This window comes from Xiphophorus hellerii, chromosome 9 (genome assembly GCF_003331165.1).
Source record: "Xiphophorus hellerii strain 12219 chromosome 9, Xiphophorus_hellerii-4.1, whole genome shotgun sequence".
NCBI classification, from domain to species: Eukaryota; Metazoa; Chordata; class Actinopteri; order Cyprinodontiformes; family Poeciliidae; genus Xiphophorus; species Xiphophorus hellerii.
In genome coordinates, this window is record NC_045680.1 from 881,785 (window position 1) to 900,906 (window position 19,122).

At 38.5% G+C, this 19,122-nt stretch overlaps 1 protein-coding gene across 1 annotated transcript in view; it reads left to right on the top strand.

Moving 5' to 3' along the window:
* Window positions 1–19,122, top strand: part of fndc7b (fibronectin type III domain containing 7b) — a 60,104-nt gene that overhangs the window by 7,583 nt on the left and 33,399 nt on the right. The window contains exons 8-25 of the mRNA XM_032572389.1: window positions 649–790; window positions 1,043–1,312; window positions 1,403–1,663; window positions 2,335–2,598; window positions 3,312–3,569; window positions 3,670–3,930; window positions 5,203–5,466; window positions 6,006–6,266; window positions 7,257–7,517; window positions 8,211–8,468; window positions 9,577–9,840; window positions 10,623–10,883; window positions 11,000–11,260; window positions 12,430–12,696; window positions 13,648–13,911; window positions 14,652–14,909; window positions 16,099–16,362; window positions 18,123–18,383. Coding sequence (XP_032428280.1) covers window positions 649–790; window positions 1,043–1,312; window positions 1,403–1,663; window positions 2,335–2,598; window positions 3,312–3,569; window positions 3,670–3,930; window positions 5,203–5,466; window positions 6,006–6,266; window positions 7,257–7,517; window positions 8,211–8,468; window positions 9,577–9,840; window positions 10,623–10,883; window positions 11,000–11,260; window positions 12,430–12,696; window positions 13,648–13,911; window positions 14,652–14,909; window positions 16,099–16,362; window positions 18,123–18,383 — 4,600 coding nt within the window. The remainder of the gene's footprint in view (window positions 1–648; window positions 791–1,042; window positions 1,313–1,402; window positions 1,664–2,334; window positions 2,599–3,311; window positions 3,570–3,669; window positions 3,931–5,202; window positions 5,467–6,005; window positions 6,267–7,256; window positions 7,518–8,210; window positions 8,469–9,576; window positions 9,841–10,622; window positions 10,884–10,999; window positions 11,261–12,429; window positions 12,697–13,647; window positions 13,912–14,651; window positions 14,910–16,098; window positions 16,363–18,122; window positions 18,384–19,122) is intronic.

Consider the following 19,122-nt stretch of genomic DNA (forward strand, 5'->3'; position numbering starts at 1 on the left):
ACATTTTTGAAGATGTTCCTGTACATTTAACTAATTGAGTCAATATTATAATTTTTTTTGTGGGCCACTGAAAAAAATAAAGAATTGAGCCATTTTTTCCTCAAGAAAGTAAATTTTTTTAGGAAAAAAAAGTCAGTTCTGAGATTAAAGTCAGAATGTTAGAAAAAGAAAGACTTTTTTTCGTGGCACTAGTCTTCTGTATGAAGTTGAGTACAATGAATTTCAATCAAAATACAGAAACCTGGCTGTTTCCAACTGCATATATCTAATTTACTTGCATATTTTATGAATGAGCTAAAGAAGGTTTAGCTTTAAATGCCTTACATAAATAAATAGCAATTTTTCTTGTAATTGAAATTCATAAATGCTACAAGTTGGGTTTAGTTGCACTAAATCATGACTGTATTTATGTGCATTGTGGGGGTCATTTAAGAAACATTTAAAATGCTTCTTTAGAAAATATAAAAACTCTTTTGTTGTAGTTAATTGACAGTAACAGCAGAGGGAGTCTCTGGTTGTAGTCTAGAGTTGCTCAAACACAAAGATGTTTACTTATTAATATACCAATAAAAAGTTTTCCATGTAAAAATAATTTTTTTTCTTTAGTGGAGCATGAATACACCTTGTTCCCATTTCTTCTGTGTCCAGGGAGAGGTCTTGAACTGCCTGACCGAAGACAACTCATGCTACTTCACACAGACGACATGTGGTCGACGGTATCAGTTCACCGTACTCTCCATCACAAAGGGCTGCAGGAGTGGCGTTAGCTCGACTGTTGACGTTCAAACAGGTAAAAAACACTGACATTTACAAAAATGTGAACAGAAACACACAGTTGTGTGTTTTTATCTTCCATTCTGAACGCTTTCATGGGTGGGATTTTGCATGTGTGACATCACACTGCAACGCATCTACACTCGAGTTAACGATTGACCAGTTACTAAATTGGTGGACGATTATTTCAACAATCAATTAATCACGATTAATCCGATCCCATTTTAAATTTGAAGAAATAACCTATAATGTATTGTTTTTTCTCCAGCGCCATGCATTCCCGAGAATTTGCAGACTTACCCCAGCTGCAGCAGTAATAGTAGTGTTCTGATCAGCAAGTGGGACCACGCTGAGGGCGCCTTGCGGTACAACGTTGAGGCTCAGGGAAACATCCGAAACAGCAGCTACAACTGCAGCTCACAGTCCAACAGCTGCGCCATGGAGGGCGTCCTCTGTGGAGATCAGCTGACCATGACCATCACGGCGTACGACAACGAATGCGCCAGTGCTACAAGTTTGGGTTCTCCTGCTGAGACAGGTGAGGGAAAAACTTGTTTTACACACCAATTTTTATGGGATAAGTGTAAAAATAACAGAGACTGGATGTAATTTGTTGCCTCTCGTTCAGTCCCATGCGTCCCCCAGAATGTGTTGGCTACCAAGGAATGCGGGTCCAACTCCATCAGGGTGTCGTGGAAGATGAACAGTGGAACGGCTTTCTACACTGCTATTGCAAAGTCCAGTGACAATGTGATCGGCAGCTGCAACTCCATTTCTCCATCCTGCACCATCACCGGCTTGAAGTGCAGCAGCAACTACACCGTCTACGTCATTGCCTCGAACTTTATCTGCAACAGCTCAGAGAGCGAGATGGTCACCTTACAGACAGGTACAGTAACAGAGGAGCTGAGCAACAGTACGCCGGTGCACAATTTCTAAAAATAAAAGAGTGCTTTGGTATTAATCGTCAACACTTTGACAACCAGAAAACAAGGTCCAAGGGTGTCATATTTCTACAGAAGAGGATAAAGGCCACTGGAAAAAAATAATCTACCTTTTTTTCTCTGAATTCTGACTCCAATCTCAGGATTATGATTGGAAGCTAAGAATTCAGAATTCCTTAAAGTCCAAATTTTGAGTTTAAAGTCTGAATTCTGAGAAAAAAAATTAGAATTTTGAGAAAAGTCTGAATTTTGAGTTTCAAGACAGAATTTTGAGGAAAAATGTCAAAGTTCTTCTTTTTCCAGTGGCCCTAATCCTCTTTTGTATTTTTTGTGAGGCAAATGTTTATTAGTGTTGAGTCTTGATACACCTGTGCACAATTTTTGCTCTGTCAGTTAGTGGAGTTGTGTGTCAGTCAGTTGCTACGGCAACAGGCCTGTGTGTCGCCTAAAGCCGGCACAGAGAGAGGGGAAAAAGGGGAATCAGGAGTGGTTTTGAGTTGTTCTTCTCCCTTTATTATTTATTTATTCTGTGCTGTTTTCCCATTTGCTGTGGCCTGAAAAGGCTTTCTGCGTGAATGTTTGAAAAGTAAGGTTTTGAATCTGATGTCCGTTCCAGCTGCCTGCGCTCCAGACAACGTCGCCACCGCCCTGGACTGCGCCTCCAGCGCAGCTCTGATTTCCTGGCGGTGGAGCTCGCCCATAAACTCCTTCACTGCCACCGTCACTGATGAGGTTTATGAATTGCTCAGCTGCAGCTCCAACACAACCAGCTGTAAAGTTCCCAACCTGAGATGCGGCCGCCTCTACAAAGTCTCCGTGTTTCACAACGACGCTACCAGCTGCTCCAGCATCCCGTCTCCGCCCATCTACATGGAGTCTGGTAGGAGCAACATCAGCTACGGAACAACATCAGCTACAAACATGAAACTGTGACAATGTAAAACGAGCAACATTTGAAAAGTGGAGACTTATGTTACAGAACAAATACATCATGATCTCTTTTGTATGGAAGAAGATTCTGACTTTAATCTCAGAATTCTGACTTTATTTTCAAAATTCTGATGTTTTTCTCAAAACTTTAAGTTTAATTTCTGAATTCTGACTTTGATCTAAAAATTCTGGTTTTATTTCTCGGTATTCTGACTGATCTCAGAATTCTGACTTTAATTTCAAAATTTCAAAATTCTGAAGTTCTTCTCAGAATTCTGACTTTAATCTCAGAATTCTCTAGTTTTCTCTGAATTTTAGCTTAAATCTCAGAATTCTGACTTTAATCTATAAAGATTAAAGTCCTGGTTCCGCTGACAGATTATTTCTCTTATATAATGGGATTAATGTCTTATTATAAGGGAAATTATTTGCGAATGGAAGGAGTCCTTAAGGAGTTATTGACTCAAAACAAGCTCCTATATGTTGGTGAATAGTTACTTGCTAGTTACCTTTGTCTTATTTCAAGTGAACTAAGATATTTGCAATAGAAACTAGACCAAAAATACTTGATAACATTTTGAATTTTTGCAACGCAGTCTTATTTTAATCACTCAGGATCCACACTTAAACTCATTTCACGTTGCTCTTCTCATTTCTGTGCAGTTCCTTGCGGTCCGTCTAACGTCCAGGTGAACTTGAACTGTACCTCCGGTGCCATGAACATCAGCTGGGACGCGCAGAGAAAAGCACAGGGCTACATCGCCGTAATCTCAGGCGCAAACAAGACGACGACCCAGTACAACACCACACAACCCGGGCTGCTGATTGGCTCACAGGACTGTGGGCAGCAGTACACAGTGAAGGTGATGTCCTTCAACCAGAGCTGTGTCAGCTTTTCTTCACAAACATACTTCAAAGAAGGTGAGTAAAACCTTAATTTGGTGCCATATGTGTAAATGAATGCCTCCATATTCCTCATGGTGGGCCAGATTGGGGTTAAATCGAGGTTTTATTCCCACAGCGCCGTGCGTGCCCACTAACGTGTTGGCAAACAGAAGCTGTGGGCAGAAGTTTGTGGATGTGGCGTGGCAGTCGAGCCGCGGAGCCCAGAACTACACCGTGACGGCGGTGGACGGGCAAGGCAGCCGTTTGACGTGCGTCTCCACGGAAACGTCGTGCCGGCTGGACGGCGTAAAGTGCAGCAATATTTACAATGTCAGCGTGGTCGCCATGGACGACTTGTGCAGCAGCATGAGGAGCACACCAGTGAAACTAACCATAGGTGTGTATTTGTAGAGATCAGATTATATAGATTTACCTTTTTCTAAGTGTCCAAAGTGCGGCCTGTGGGCTATTTGTGGGCCTTAGACTTGTTTTGTGCGGCCTCCAACTGAAATTCAAGAATGATTGATTATTTCTTTCAAGAATGATTATTTTTAATCAGGGTAAAACTATGACTGGCATGATATTCTTACAATGGAAAATGTAAAGTAGAACTCTAATTTTTTTATAACAAAGTTTTTATAAGACAAACAACGTTTATCCAGAAACTTTTACTAAAAAGTCAGCTTTTCTGGACAAAAATCAGCTTTTACTTAGTTTATTTAATTCGGCTAAATATAGGGAGTGTTTTGAGACAAAGTGACCCAAATCCTCTTTTTGCAACTGAGAGTAAATTTGCTCATTCGAGCCCAAAAGAATGTGAAAACTAGATGCCTTTCTTAACACAGCAAACATGCAAAATCATTTTAACGTTTTAGATCTAAAATTAGTAACATCCATTAACTTCAAAAAAAGGAAAAAAATTAGACTACTTAATTTTTTGGATGACTTTTTATCATTTTATTGTCCTGTGAGTAATTTTGAACTGACAGTTTTGGCCCACCTGACAAAAAGTTTGGACATAATCTCTCACTGTGAGATTAAGAAAGTTGGTGGCATAGACTAACACACAAATTCTTTGGTTGCCTAGCAACAACCTCCTGAGTAACTTGTGCAGCAGCAGATTCAAGTTTTGCCAATGTGCCTCATAACTGCTTAAAAATAAACAGCGGCCTGGAGAGAAAACTGTGGATAAAATAGGAAAGGTCATGCCACCAGTTTGGCTGTATTTCAGATATTTAAAACAAATCAATAATTCTCAATATCAACTGATATGAAACAGTAATAAAGTTTTTCAGCCATATCAGAATGTGGTAAGACTTGAAAAACTCCGTTCACTGGTGCTTTCTGTACAAGTAGGTGAAGATTGAGAAAAATGTAGCTACATTTTTTTATCTGTTAAAAGTCTGGCAGCGGACACAGAGTACAGCAGCTCCATTGGTTCCTAGAACCAGCGTAATAACTTGTGATTTTAAATATCCTTAGAATATCCCAAACAATTAGAATAATAATTCAGTGAAGATTGTGCAAAAACTTCAGTGTATAGCTGCAACTGTGGCAAAGCTTCTACAAGCATCGACTTAATGACTGAATAAAATGCACACCACACTTTTCAGATTTATATTTGCTGCAAACTAATTAACATTAATTGCTGTAACTTTTTCCCCTGCAGAGCCTTGCCCTCCGTCTCAGCTCACTGCCTCCATTAACTGCTCTGATAACTCTGCCAAGTTAAGCTGGGGCAGCAGCCCCAACGCTGCGTCCTACACTGGAAAGGCGAGCAGCTCGGACGGACACACGGTGACCTGTGACCCTGGCCTGACACTAGGATGCCAGCTGAAGGGCCTGCAATGTGGCAAACAGTACAGCTTCACCGTGTCGGCGTCAGACGGTGACTGTCGAACTGCAGACAGCCAACCAGTCAATCTCACAACTGGTGAGAAACACAATTTTTTCATTTCCACTTATTAGTTTTAACTTTTGAATTTTCTAATTAATTTTTTCTTGGTGTCTCCTATTTACTTTACCTAGAAGTTAACCTGTTGAAAAAAGGAATTAATTAATTAATTAATTGCAGTATCAATTAAAATTAGCAGGATAGTTTCTATTCCGATAAATTTTTTTTGAAGGGCAATTATGTTTACAGAAACGTAATAATTCATTTTTTTGTTGTTTTGTTTATTTATTTTTGGATATTTAATATCTCTTCCAGTTCCAGTGTTAAATGTTCATTAGAATTTAAAGTTTATTAGTCTTTTGTCATGTGTTCTTGCATTATTACGACTAATTTACTTTAAAATGGTCTCAGAAAAACAATATTATCATTTATCATAATAACTTCTGGCACAATTTATCGTCCATCAACATTTGTTATTGTGACAGGCCAATTCATAATATTGAACAGTACACTGATTGATGAGCAGAGGTTACCACTAACTACACAAAGAAAAACTATTATTCCTACGTCTTCTTCAGCCCCATGTGCTGTTCAGGGCGTAATCACCCAGCTGAACTGCAGCACCAACGATCTGAGCATCAGCTGGACGCCTGGATCCCTCCCGGTCAACTACAGCACCAGCGCCGTGTCTGCTAGCGGCTCCGTGCTCCGCTGCTTCACTGCCGACTACAGATGCACTTTAGCCGGCTTGCAGTGCGGTCACCGCTACACCGTGAGCGTGAAGCCCATCAGCAGCACATGTGAAGGCCTGAGCAGCATCCAGCAGATTGTGAATGCAGGTACGTTCACCAATCAGAACTATTCTCACCTAATACAAAGTTACTTCAACTCTGAACCCGGAGTGATCCGCGCCATCTTGGTAGGCAAGGGCAAAGCATAGCGGACCCTAGGCTAACGAGACCAACAAAAAGAAAATATGTGGACACTCTTGGCAAAATGTTAAAAAAAGATACATGAACAAAATGGCTGCTGTCAGGATCGACCCATATGAGACGGAGAAGGAAAATATGTCAGACGATGTGGACAAACTGCCTCCAATCTCATACTGCGAAACAGTTAACTAGCTAGTGAAGAGGAAGAGTGAGGACAACATGGAGGAGCTTCACGGCCTGAAGTCCATGGACTCATAAAATCAATGTGTAAGCAAACTCTTTGTGTGAAAAACAAGGTTCTGGTGACTGGCAAAGCAAGTACATCTAGTAACAAACATGTAGGCTACATGTCCACCTTAGCCAGCAGATAAAAGCTACATTAGTTAAGCTAACTTTGCTATCTCAGCAGTAAGTACTACAGTAAATATCACTGATGTTTATCTTAGTATTACACAGAGGTGGGTAGAGTACTCTAGTAGTTGTAATGTACTTATTTTGTTTGTAAGTTAGATAGGAATGAGGCAAGAGCCACTTCTAAACTTGTGGATTGTTTATTGTTGTCATGGCAACTGCCTCCAAAGATGGCTGTCAGTTACAAAGTTCGCAGAAGTGTGACATCACACTTCTGCGTGTGAAATAAATAAAGCCTGGGACAAAAAACGCTGAGCCTTGTGGTTCAACCGGGCCTGCCTTCCTTTGTTGACCTTCTACACTTAACTCCCCTTAGATAGGGTAAGGGGAGACCAACATAGTTTACATGTTGGTCTCGAAGCCATGGGTCTGCAATGCGTTGTGCTCCTCTTGCCTACCAAGATGGCTTGGATCTCTTCCGGTTCAGACTTGTAGGAACTTGTATAATCTCACTCACGTTTCTGGTTGATGTCTTCTTCTTTTTAGTCCCGTGTGTCCCAGTGAACGTCCAAGGCAACGTGGAGTGCTCCACCAACACCCTGCAGGCGTCCTGGGCTGCAGCTGCTGGAGCTACAAACTACGTCTCCACCCTGACCGGACCGGGAGGCGTCTCTACTTCCTGTCTGACCACCAACCAGATCTGCTCTTTCCCCAGTCTGCGATGCGCTCAGACTTATAATTTCAGCGTGGTGGCCATCAACGACAGGTGCAACAGCACAAAGAGCAGCACTGTCTCCGCAAAAACTGGTAAAAGATTACATTTAGTACCGGGCAGTTCCTATTATATGTAACATTTTACTGTACTTTATAATATTTTCCATGATTATTTATGATAATTTCCTCCTGTTCCATCAGTCATCATTTATTTTCATCCACATCAACTACAAGAACTGTAGCTCAATTGCATACAGTTTTATTTTCTTCCCAAATGTTTTTAAATCCACAATAATACCATTATATTATGTATGGAAGCCCATTTCTGCCATTCCAATGACAAAAAATAGACTTCTCTCATAATGAGATTGTTATTATTTCATACTTATCCTATAGCTTAGTCATAATTATAAGAGACTTAATTCCATGTTTATTTTATTTTTTCCATCATCATAGTGGCAGACGTGGGCTTCCATCCATACAAATGAAGTATATTTAATTTTAACTGACAAACACATATATAACATAAATAACTTATGAATTTATAAACTTTACAAAATGGTGATTACGCTGATTTATTTTAGTGTCAGGCTTTAAAATGTTTTTTTTTAAAGACAACATAGTTACTTTGTTAACCTCTTTTCCTTTTTTTAATGGTTTTAATGCAATGCAGTTGACTTGGAGAACAATTCATGCCACTTGAATTGAAAAAAAGATGATTATTCAGGTGGAAACATGGTTTTAATTTTATTCACCATATCTTTGTGAACTTGCATGCATCTCCAGCTCCATGTGACCCTGCAAACGTCACCGCGTCTCTGAACTGCCTCTCTGAAGTGGCGACGGTGACGTGGAGCGCCAGCGCCGGAGCGAACTTTTACACGGCCGTCGCTCAGGCCGGCGGACTTGTGGACTCCTGCAACTCGACCGGAACCTCGTGTGAGCTGTGCAAGCTGCAGTGTGGAAAGAATTACACCGTCACCGTGCTGGCCGGGGACGCCAAGTGCAACAGCTCCATTCTGGCCAAAACCAACATAGTAACGGGTGAGAACACTGTAAAAACACAAAGTCTTACCAAGTCATTTTGTCCAGTTTCTAGTATAAATATCTTAGCACACGTAAAATAAGACAAAACTAACTTACAAGTAGCTTTTCAGCAAGCTACATTAGCTTGTTTCAAGTATATATGTCCTTAATGTTCATGAAAAGGTTCTTGCTCCATTATAAAAATAAATTTTTGCCGTGTTATAAGTGAAATAATCTGCCAGTGGAACTAGAACTTTTTCAACAATGTTAAAGAATTATTTGTTTAAAATAAGCTCTTAATCTTACTGAAAAGTTACTTATAAATCAGTTTTGTCTTATTTCAAGTCTACTAAGATATTTACACTAGAAACTAGACCAAAATTATTTAATAATATTTAAAGTTTTCTTTTTTCACTGAATATTGTAAATTTAAGTTCTTGGAATTTTCCCAAACAATTTTAACCAAACTTTAAATTAATTAATGTGAAATATATCTAATGTTTATTGTATTGTAATGTAAATTAAATGACTCACTCTTCCAAAAATGTACATAATGTGCATGGCTATATACTATATGTTGTTGTTACAATAAATTTGTTTATTAAAATATATATATTATTTATTTACCAAATAAATAAAGCCATCAATATTATTGGAATCTAAATAAGGGACAGAAAAAAATGATTAAATGTAGAAATAATTGATGAAAATTTCAATATTTATTTATAAATTTATTTAACTACCTAATTCGCAGTGGCTGTGCTCCAATGCATTAAAAATAATTTAAAATGAGGCAAAAACTCATCAGATTCACCCAAACATTTGATTGAATCACTTTGACTTGATCAGTTTTAGCACCTAGCTTAGATTTCAAACATGAAATTTCATATACATCAAGTTATACATAAATTGTCTTAAATTTTTTTTTTGTAAATTTAAGAAAGTTAAAGAAAAAGGGTAAAATTGAATGTCAAAGGGAGAGAAAGTGTCTCAGACTCAGACTAACCAACTAAAACACACATTTATAAACATTCTAGCATTTAATTTAAACATTTACGTCATTAAGACGTCGCTCTAAATAACACGACTCATATTCTGTGTTTTTTTTTTTTCTTTTTCCATGTAGCTCCCTGCACTCCAGTGATCAAGAATTACTCTCCTTACTGCGTCACTAACAACACTTTGGTTTCGTGGGTTGAGGATAAGGACGCCGTCAGCGTAGCGGTCAATGCTACGTCCGACCGGGGTCACTCGCTGTCCTGCAGCTCTTCCACCAACACCAGCTGCATTCTGGGTAACCTGCTGTGTGGACACACCTACACGGTCCAGGCTGTCGCTACCGGAGTCCAGTGCACCAGCAAACCCAGCTCTGCTTTCCAGATTATCACAGGTTTGAGCAACATAAATAATACATTAACTTATACGGAGCTAAATTAAGCTCAAATGAGTCACAATGTGCACAAGATTTGTATCTATCAATCCAGTTTATTTGTGTAGAACACTTCTGCAACAAGGCAGATAAAATGGGATTTATGTCATTTTTTTCTCAAAATTGACTTTTACGTCACATAATTATGACAGGTCTCTGAGAAATTAAACTTTCTATCAGAATTCTGATAATTTTCACAGATTTTTGACTTTTTTCTCAAAATTTAAATTTTTTTCCCCAGAATTTTGACTTTTTATCAGCATTTTGAATATTCTCAGAATTTTAAATTTTTATCTCAAAATTTTGACATTTTTCATAAAATTCTGACTTTAATATTTGAGATCAGAAGTAAGAATTAAGAGGAAAAAGGTGTAAATTCTGATAAAAGTCAGAATTCTTCACTTTTTCCTAATCGTCCTCTGTAGGTTAAGGCTCAGAAATTCAAGCTTTTCTTCTGCATCATCTAAGAAAGTCTCAAAAGCTGGAAGCACAGGCCAGCCGACCGTGTTAACCGGTCCGTCTGCAGCTGGTGATCCATAAACGCGCTTTTGCAGATTTGTATTTGTAGAGTACTACTACACAAACAGTTTGAAATGTGTCAATATGAGAAACTTTACTCTTATGTCAGTGTCGAGGTACACATTCACATTTCTTACAAATCTTGCTGTCTGCTTTTTGAATCTTTTTGAGACTAAGTTGTCGCCATAGTTTCCATTAAGTTGGAGCTGTTTTCTCTCCATCAGCGCCCTGCACCCCGGCCAACGTGGAGTACCAGTACTACTGCGGATCTGGGATTGCTCTGGTGAGCTGGGACGAGGTTCTGGGCCAGGACACCTACTACGTTCGCGCCCACACAGGCGGCCATTCCGTCTCCTGCAGCGCCAGCCAGAACACCGACTGCTCTCTGCCGCCGCTGCGATGCAGCCGCAACTACCAAGTAGACGTCATCGCAATGGCTAGCAACTGCAACAGCAGCATTCCTGGAGTCACTCACATACAGACCGGTAAGACACGTAGGACTGTAGCTAGCGATTACTGTAGTGCTGCAACTTAGTAATTAAGGTTTTTCAAAATCAATATTTTTTAAAATAAAACCCCGTTTTGTGTCACTTCCTGTCAGCTCCTTGCGCTCCCACCAACCTCAACGCGTCCCTGTTGTGTAAGAACAACACGGCGGAGGTGAGATGGCAGCCCAGCGACGGAGCGGTGCTGTACAGCGTGACGGCGACTGGACGAGACGGCGACCTGAAGCTCTGCACCACAAACACCTCCACTTGCTTATTACCCAACATGCATTGCTCTCAAACCTACATGATCATCGTCAGCCCCTCCTCTAACCAGTGCAAAGGCCAAGACACTCAGCCATACACCTATCAAGCAGGTGAGACATAAATGACAAATGTCAAAATGTAACTTCACAGCGCCCCCTAGAGGAGGTGGGGGAATTTTGTTTTCTTCTGGAAAAACACAAAATCTTACCAAGTATTTTGTATTTTTGACAACATTCTAGTCCAAATATTTTTTGCACTTTGCAACGGGACAAAACTAACTTGCAAGTAACTTTCAGCAAGAAATAAAAACAATTTTAAAGTAAATAATTTTTGAATATCGATTAAAAAAACTAATAGCTCAACTGGCAGTTTTGTTATAAGTGAATATTTATCACTTAAAGCATTGGGAAAATGTCTTGTTATAAGTAAAATAATCTGCTAGTGGAACTAGTGTTTTATCAATATTAAGGAATTATTGATCTGAAACCGGTTTCTGTATCTTGCTAAAAAGTTACTCCTAACTTAGTTTTGTCTTATTTCAAGTGTACTAAGATATTTCCACTAGAGAATAGACCAAAATACTTGGTAAGAGTTTGTGTTTTTGCAGTGTAGTAACATGTAAAACACATTCTTTAAAATAAAAATGCACTACAAAAAACACCAAGTCTTACAAAGTAATTTTGTTTCAGTCCTAGTGTAAATATCTTATTACACTCAAAGTAAGTAAAACTAACTTACAAGCTTTTCAGGAAGAAATGGAAGCATGTTTAAAATAAATAATTTATTAATATTGATGAAAAATTACTAGTTGTAAGTGAAATAATCTGCCTGTGGAACTAGTAGTTTTTCGATTAATGAATGAATAAATTTTATTTGTTTAACAAGGCGGTTCAAAGTGCTTCACGTCATAAAAACAGAAATTTAGAAACCAGGAACAAACATCACATTTTGTCGAGTTCCATCATCAAAATCAACACACATGAAATATGTTGATAAATGTTTAATTTTTTATGGCTCAAAAGCAACCCTAAACAGGTGGGTTTTTAGCCTTGATTTAAAGGAACTCAGTGTTTCAGCTGTTTTGCAGTTTTCTGGAAGTTTGTTCCAGATTTGTTCTCTAAACGAGCTCCTGTAACTTTCTGAAAAGATACTTGTAAGTTAGTTTAGTCTTATTTGAAGTGTAATAAAATATTTGCAGTAGAAAATAGACAAACTACGTCATCAGATTTTGTGTTTTTGCGGCGTAGTGAAGTAATATTTCATAAAAACTCTCCCTCAGGCTCCTGTCCTCCTACAAACATCCAAGCGTCTTTGCAGTGCGCTGGTAACGTGGGTCGTGTGACCTGGGACGCTGCGCTGCGAGCCGAGACGTATGACGTTACGACCGTGCCCTCCGTCCTGGACAAACGCGTCCACAGCTGCTCCACCGACGGAACCAACTGTTCGCTCACGGACCTGAACTGCGGTGAGACGGTCGCCATCACCGTGGCAACCATAGAGAGAGGCTGCCGGAGTGAACCCAGTGATCCGCTCATGTTCAAAACAGGTCAGACACACAAACTGTGGTCATTGTTTAGCAATAAGTCAACCTTTTTGGTTCCTTTCACATAAAATAAAAAAAACTTTTCACATTGGACAATCTCTGTTCACCGAATTAAACAGCACAGCATAGTTTTTTTTGGGTTTTTTTAATAAATGATTTCAGAAAAAATATTTATCTCGAAAAATACTCAAACCTGTTAGAAGGAAAAATGCAAAAAATAAAAATAGTGCAGAATTATAGTGACTAGTTAAACAAGGAAAAGGGTGAGGAAAATATGTTTATTTATAAAAATAAAGGACATTTGAAAATAGTCATAGAGAAACACAATGTTGCAGCAGGAGAATATAATTAATGAATAATAAACAAAAAAATATTATGCTAAAAAAACAAATGAATACAAAATGTGCAAAAAATTTGAAAAAATAATTGTGAATAAAATTGTATCAAATAAGTGCAAAATTTAAGTAATGAAAGAAGAAAAGGAAACTACTGAAATGGTAAGATTGTAAATAAATTGGAAAATTAAGTAATAGTGATAATATTAAACTTATACTGTAGAAAATTATAATATTAATTTATATTATACTGCATTATCACTTAAGTTGGGAAAGTTCTAATTGTTTTTATTTTAATTTTTTGGATGCAATATTTGACACATTAATTACTTTATGAAGTATTTATAATATTAATGCCAATGTTGGCATACTCTGTCCTCCATATACTTTTTGCCCATAACAATAAATAAATGCTTTAAATTACATGTTTATAAGTGCAAATTAGTTATGTATTTGTAAATAGCAATAGAAATAATTGATTATTTTCTTTCTAAATAGAAATTAGATGATGTTCTGCATTTTTTATGAATTCTGTGGTTCGAAATTAACTATTACTTTATGTGAGTTTTTACTACACAAACAAATAGAATAAAATATATATTTTTCGTCTGGTTTACAGTGATCTGCCCGCCCACCGCTGTGGCTGCTGTGACAACTTGCAGCAACAACAACATCAACGTTAGCTGGGACCTGAGTCCGGAAACCGGAGCTCAGTACTTCATTCTCTCCCAGAAAGACGGCGGGTCGGTCGCCAACTACTCATCGTCTCAGCCGTTCCGCGTGATCAGCGGGCTGCGCTGCGGCGAGATGTACACGTTCAAGGTCGCCACAGTGAACTCTGAGTGCAGCAGCGTCTTCAGCAAGCAAATTGAAGCTGAAACGGGTACATATCTGGACGCTTAGCAGCTGCAGTCAAATACTTTTTGATTAAATAAAAGATTTTTAGGATGGAATAGACACTCCAGACACTGAAAACTTTCTTAAAGCTGCAGTGTGTAACTTTTATGAAAAAATATTTCTTAAAAAATTGATCTCTTTTCTCAACCAGTCAGAGCCAGGAGGAGGGTCTTAGCACTGTCAATCACACTCCATGTGATTGACAGGGTAAGGGAAAATACACTGTGTTTGAATATACACTGCAAAATTAGAAAATTCTTCCAAGTATTTTTTATCTAGTTTCTAGTTGGAATGTCTTAAGTACACTTGAAATAAGACGTTAAAGGAACTTTTCTTCAAGATATAGGAGCTTATTTTAAGTAAATAATACCTGCCACTGTAACCAGAAAGTTTCCATCAATATTAAGCACTTGTTGACTTAAAACAAGCTTGTATATCTTGCTAAAAAGTTACTTATAAGTTAGTTTAGTCTTATTTCAAGTGCACTAAGATGTTTGGAATAGAAACTAGACCAGAAATACTTGGTAAGACTGTGTTTTCTTTGCAATGTAATTGGAAATAATATTTAAATACAACTGGAATTTTTTATTCTTTTCTACTTTTATTTAAGGTTGAGTATATATTCTTCTTGTGCTGGATTTCCAATCAAATTCCATGATCTATAGTTGTCAAATAAAAGTTTTATCCCCTTTTCAGTGCATTTTTTTTTATTCTTCTTGTTTTCAGCTCCTTGCCCTCCCAGCAACCTGACTGTAAAAACTGAATGCGGCACCAATCTGGCGACTTTGAGCTGGGCTCCCAGCAGATACGCCGTTTCCTACACCGCCACCTTCACCGGTACGCACGGTCACGTGGTTTCCTGCTCTACCAACACAACCAGCTGCTCTGTAAAGGTGGACTGCGGACGCCAGTACTCCGCCGTCGTGGTCGCCTCCACTGTAACCTGCAACAGCAGCCGATCAACTGCTTTGACCTTTGTCTCAGGTAAATGAAAACCTGTGTTTGTTTGTGTTTTTTAATCTACTCTGACAGATTTACGATTAATTGTAGATTAATGGTTTATTAGATTAAGATTAGTTATAATCGATTATCTAACAACATCCGATTAGTCTTTTAGTGTTGTAGTTTGGCCTCCATCCAGTAGAGGGCGCCGCTGGTCCGCCACGCTGGTCCGTTTATACAGACATACAAGATGGCGGGGCTATGTCGGAACGGCACGAAAGAGAGCTGGGTTTAGCATGAAAATTCACTTTATCCGGTTCTGTTTGGAAATATAAACAATCGACAAACTGTTGAACAAAATTAGGCGACTCTGATTTTAATAGCTCTCATTTCTTAATAGTTCTCATTTCTCAACCAAAAATAACTAATGTTCGAAGGCGATAAAGTCTGACAGTAATTTGAATGAACATCTCTGTTCATTGGGGATTTATTGTTTCACATATTTTAATTATTTCATCTTTTATGTTTTGATTCAGCAGCCTAATATATTCTTGTTTTGTTGTATTTTACAAATATGTCTAAGTTTAATAATGCGAATTTATTGAGCCCTTTCAGTGTGGTAGTTTGGCGGTCGTCCAGCAGAGGGCGCCATTGCTCACCCATAAGCGGATCCGTTGATACAGGAATTAAAGATGGCGGCGAGATACAAGGACTTAAGGAGAAACTTTATTCGGTTCGGGCTTAAAATATAAACACTAGTCAAACACTGCTGAACAAGTCAAACTGCTAACGCTGCTCGACTTATTTCAGGCTAGCAGCGTTAACTTCTCTAAAAATGGCTGATGTGCTGTGAAGGTGATAAAGTCTGCACTCCTCCGACCTGACAGTAATTTTTATGAGCATCTCTGTTCAAGAGGGATTCACATAAATTAATCTTTTCATGTTTTAATTTTGTATTCAACAACCTAATATGTTCCTGTTTTGTTATATTTTATAAATATGTAAGTGTAATATTGTGAGAAACAATTATGTTTATATAATTATTGTTGTACACAGCTGATGCAAAAAGTGTTAAAATATAATGTGCTTTGTTTTAAATTCAGCTTATTATAAAAAACTAAGACAGAACAAAAGTTCTGTCTTAACAAGTTGACTATAGTTTTTGGGAACTCTGCCCTCCTCTGCTCATTGATTGATTGCTTGACTGATAATCAACCTCTTCCTCCATCAGCTCCATGTCTGCCTGACCAGGTGGAAGCAGAGCTCAACTGCACAGCCAACTCCTTCTTGGTGCAGTGGAGAGGAACCCTCGGTGACATTGGCATGTACACGGCCATCGCCATCGGCAGCGACAAGACGCGTGCGAGTTGCGACTCGGCCGGCACTCAGTGCACCATCCAGAGGTTGAAATGCGGCGTCCTGTACAGCATCGTCGTCACCACGGCCTCCATCGACTGCGGGACCATATATGGCTCAGACTACCAGATTTACTCAGGTAAAGAAAACCAAACAGATTCAGCTCAACCTTTTGCTAAAACATAAGGGATTTATCCAATCAGATGGGTAAATTAGAGCTGGGCTGCAATTACTGATTACTTTAGTAATTGATTATTTAGATGATTAATTGATTAATTGGGTAGACAAAAGGCACATTCTGCAAATTTTCATTTAATTTGTTAATCCTTTTTAAAATAAACATGTAAACATTTTATTTCCAAAAATGCAATAATAGCATTCCTTAAGTATAAGCTTGATCATTTGTAGATTAATTTGTAATTGGATATCAAAAAGTGCATAGAAGAAGATTTAGTTGTTTTCACAGAATTGGAACCAGATGAAGCTAAAACTTTGTCTTTAGTAGAAAATATTTACAGACATGGGTTTTGTTTTATTATCTTAATTGCAAAATGTTATTTTTTGTACAAATTTGGCTTAATCACTGCTCTGAATATGCTGTTCTTTCAGAAAATAGCTTTGTTTTGGGTCCATATATTCCAATTAACGATTAATGGATTACTAATCTACACCAGAGCTATTGGCCATGGCTGAAGTTTAGGCATTTTTAAATATATCTGCAGATGTGAGTGGTCCTGGATTGAGGTCATAAATTTATACAATTAATTACACTGCAAAACACAAAATATTACCAAGTGTTTTTGGTCTAATTTCTAGAGCAAATATCTTAGTACACATGAAATAAGACAAAACTAACTTACAAGTAACTTTTCAGAAAGCCACAAGAGCTTATTTTAAGTCAATAATTTCTTAATTTGGATTTTAAAAATAGCACTAGTTCCTCAGCAGATTATTTCACTTCTGGCGTTTTTCCTGTGTTAAGGCCCCAACATACTCGGGCGTACTGATTACCTAAAATTTTCTCGTGACAAATTCCTTTATTTCACACAATCCTAATGAGAACCAGCAAGTTAGATGAACTATCTGGGCGCCTAGCTCTGTTTCTCCTCCACCTTAACTCCCCTCTCAGTGCAGGACAGAGAATGGCAGTCATGTCAGTTCGTCCGACAAAGACAGTGAGCCGCTGCCCGGAGCCAGCGCAGCCTCCTACTGCGGGCAGAGGAGCAGCAGGAGGCTGCGCTGGCTTCAGCTGTAATCAGGATCCATTCAATAAGCTTTGTTAATTATGTTCCAAAAGCACAATTGTGATCGGTGTAATTATTTGTGCAGCAATCGAAAATGAGCACATACCCGATCATCCTTTCCTTGCTGTTTGAGGAAAAAAAAAAGTCAGACTCAACTTATCAGACCACCTCTCTGCTCCGCTGCTGATAAAGAAGTCTGGGATGATGTCTTGTTTTTTGCATAATTCACCATGTCAATATTTGCGTGAATATATAAAGCCTGTTGCTGTTAAGCATTTTCGTTTACATGTCTGTCACGTCCCCGTGACAACTTTATGTTGACTGTTATCATGTTGATGTCAAATTTGAAACAATATGAACTCATAAAATCCTTATTCTCAACCCTATCAGCCCGGTGTCACATGAAAACCAGTTCGATGTGAACACTGTTTCCACTGGGTAGTTTAATGTGCAACACAGAGTACATGTACACGGTCATAAAAAATTATCCTTGTGGACATCCGCTTTGAGTCCGGTCGGACCTCCGCAGACTGAAGAGCAGCCGAGTTTGTTGGGGCCTTTATAAGTGAAATAATTTTCCTGTGGAACCTGGCAGATATCTGTCGTAACAACTCTTGTCCATTTTATTAACGTTTTCTTCCTCTTTTGGCTCCAGCTCCCTGCAAACCAGCCAACGTCTCAGTGAATCTGGAGTGCAGCACCGACGTGGCGATGGTCACCTGGGAGAACTCGGGTCCGGATCAGCATCAGGTGGTGACTGCCGTGGACAGCAGAGGACAGACCAGCGTCTGCAACTCCAGCAGCTCCAACTGCACCTTCCACCAGCTGCAGTGTGGGAAAAAATACGCCATCAACGTCGTCGGCTACACCAACTCCTGCAGCAGCGAACCCGCTGCTGCTAAGGAGCTCAGCACCGGTAAGAGAAAAGCAGCTCGACAAACTGAGAAACAGTTGGTCAAAATTGATGTTAGCTACGACAAATGTGCAATAACAGAATTTCTACTGGTTTCACTAACTCAAATTTAAGACTTTTAAGATCATTATGATTAAAATTTAAGACCTATATCACAACAAAACATAGAAAAATAATTATATATTGAGAAGAGTTTCTTAAAACGGACGTTTCTAAAGAGCAAACACTGATTGGCTAGTTCCAATGATGTATTTCTTAAATATCTTTATTTGTTTCTATCTACTTCAGTACATTTCACATTATTCCAGCAGCTAATGCTAACTAGCTGCTAATGCTAACTAGACTCAAACGAGATTACCACGGTAACAAATTTTGCTGAATGATAAATTGTCCCAGAAGTTATTGAGATAATCGATAATGTTGTTGTTTTGAGACCATTTTCAAGTCATACAACGATAAGGACGTAATAATGCAAGAACACATTCTCAAAGATCAATAAACTTTAAATTATTATTAACATTTCACACTGGAACTGGAAGACATTTTAAATATTCAAGACAAATAAACAAAACAACAGAAACAACAGATAAAATTAATTATGAATTCTCTGTAAACAAAACAAAAAAAGTCTGGCTGAGACCAAAGATGAAGACGTTTGTCATCCAGTTTTTGGTAGAAAGAGAGAAAAGAGGAAAAAAGAAACAAAAAAAGAGAAATACATTATGCACATAGAAATTATTGA